Here is a 2,118-nt window from a genome sequence, read left to right as displayed (position 1 = left end):
CTTAAAAAATTATTTATAACGCAGCAGAAAAAGAACCATGCTGTCGGTGGGTCCGAACCCACGACCTCCGAATATCGCGTCCGGGGCAGAATCCTGAAGAATCCTGGAGAATCCAGGGGCAGAAACCTGAAGCGCTTGCGCAACGGTTAATCATTGCCCCCATCAGAATTTAAAAGTAAACAATAGCAAAAGTAACAGTATGCAGACAAAAAGGTGCAGAGACCGCCATCCGCGCGCCGAGGCCGCGTCAATTGTTTGAAAACTAGCATCGTGCGTGAGTGCATCAATATGAGGCAAGGTCTTTTCATTTTCACGGTAATCTCATTGCAAGTTTCAATCCTTCTCTCGTGCGTCTATACATGGACGCCTCGAATAACAAAACAATAAAAGAGAGCCAAGGTGCCCATCACGAGCGCTGGCCAGCACTGCCAGTTGAAATTCAGCAGTGAGGTCCTACAAGCAGCCTCAAAAGCATCTTATTGTTAGCTGCCGTTCTCGGAAATCGAAGTTATATTACCAAAGCTGCTAAAAGCACGCTCATACCGTTCCAGTGACGGGAAGCGTGCGATAAGTGCTGAACTGAAATCACAGAGCCTGAGAGACGTACGCAGTCGTTCGGACAGGCCGACAGCAGGAACCTAACTTTGTTCGCGCATACGAGCGCCTCGAGGAACCATAGCCAGAGGCCTGAAGTAAACGACAACCTACAAAGGCTGGAGAGAAAGGTGCGCGACAGAAGAGGACGAAGGCTGTCTTCTGGACGTACACGTAATTCTTCTTTTTCTTCGTCTTTGCGAGGACGAAGAAGAAGAAGAAGGACGCGTGTTCGATTCACACCAGGATGAGGCAGACAACGACAACAACCAGGATGACACTAACGACCAGTGCCAGGAGTGTCCGAAGAGAATGGTGGGGCGCGCCGTTTCCCGCACCATCAGCCTCCATCGAGGGTGACCGCGCGGAAGGCAACGATTCTGAGCAAGGCATAGCGTCCAGCACGACGCCCCGCAACGAAGACGAGTGCCCTGTCGACAAATACCAGGTCTTCAAGGAAGTCATGCGAGGCATCCAGAAAGCGGACCCGCTGTGGTTCGTTGCACTGACGTCGGGCCCACAGTTCCTTGTGCAGCAAAGGTCCCCGCAGAAGGTCAACGTGCTGACAGGCCATAGGAAGGCCGCCGCAGAGTCGATCCGGATCGAGAAGAGTGGCGGATACGTGTTCCAGAACCAGACGGCGCCCTCTTCGTTCAGCTCTGGAGGCACACGCTTCGTCAAGCCACAGAACTTCGAAAGGTGAGGTCCAATTTTCTGTTTGCCCATTGCTGTCGCCTGTCTTGCCTCGTTTCTCCTCTGATGTTTCTTTTCAACTTTACCACTACCCTCGCTCAAACTCATGCTCCCTGCCTTTTCTATCTGCAGAGAAGGCTTCCACGATCTAGGCTGGCCATAAAGGCGCTGACTCGAAGAGAATACTCGCCAGTGTGACGGACTGTGTGGAACCGGCAAGTTGAACTATGGCCCTTGCGATGGCGCGCACGACGCCACTGCACCTACTAATAATAGTTCTGTCAGATTCTCATCAATAACTATGTGACGAAGAAGGTGGCAGGAAATAGTTTTTTGCCTATATGCAGCTGCTGCACAGCTGCTTGCCAACCCTGCCTGAGGTTATCACAATGTTCTTCTGTACGTGGTTCTAAATTTCGCTCAAATTCAACAACATGCTGTTCAAGATTTAGAATAAAAATATTTCGCCATTTCTCCCATCAGAGTCATTAACTATGATGCTGTCCAGAAACGTGCAGTCGAAAGAACCACTCGTGCACATGATGCGGATTCGTATTTGCGTTGTTGCGCGCAGGCTTGTTCGTCTGCAGATGCCCACCTGGCTTTATACATCCTGCTGAATTTTGATGCACGGGCGTATGAACATGCAGCCGGTATTTTTGTATACGAGGAATACATTACAGCGTATTACTGTGCACGGGCGTCTTTTGCTTTTCGCCAGCAAACTAAATGCACACTATCTTTCACGTCTCGCTGCCCTGAATTAAGAGCCAAGCAGTGAGTGAGTGAGTGAGTGAGTGAGTGAGTGAGTGAGTGAGTGAGTGGGTGAGT

General features: G+C 50.4%; 1 protein-coding gene across 1 annotated transcript; it reads left to right on the top strand.

Moving 5' to 3' along the window:
- Positions 1-825: 825 nt before the first annotated feature.
- LOC144133047 (importin-7-like) lies at positions 826-1,504 on the top strand. Its single transcript, XM_077665877.1, has 2 exons — positions 826-1,293; positions 1,420-1,504. The coding sequence occupies exons 1-2, from the start codon at positions 842-844 to the stop codon at positions 1,448-1,450; spliced, it is 483 nt and encodes a 160-aa protein (XP_077522003.1). The 5' UTR covers positions 826-841; the 3' UTR covers positions 1,451-1,504.
- The last annotated feature ends 614 nt before the right edge of the window (positions 1,505-2,118 follow it).

This window comes from Amblyomma americanum, chromosome 1 (genome assembly GCF_052857255.1).
Source record: "Amblyomma americanum isolate KBUSLIRL-KWMA chromosome 1, ASM5285725v1, whole genome shotgun sequence".
Lineage (NCBI taxonomy): Eukaryota > Metazoa > Arthropoda > Arachnida > Ixodida > Ixodidae > Amblyomma > Amblyomma americanum.
The sequence above is the reverse complement of the archived record's forward strand: the minus strand, read 5'-3'. Positions and strand labels throughout refer to the sequence as shown.

Excerpts from the sequence above, each read along its gene's own strand:
- LOC144133047 (XM_077665877.1), top strand. The coding sequence starts at position 842 with ATGAGGCAGACAACGACAACAACCAGGATGACACTAACGACCAGTGCC. Across the intron at positions 1,294-1,419 it reads AAGCCACAGAACTTCGAAAG|AGAAGGCTTCCACGATCTAG; the intron begins GTGAGGTCCAAT and ends TTCTATCTGCAG.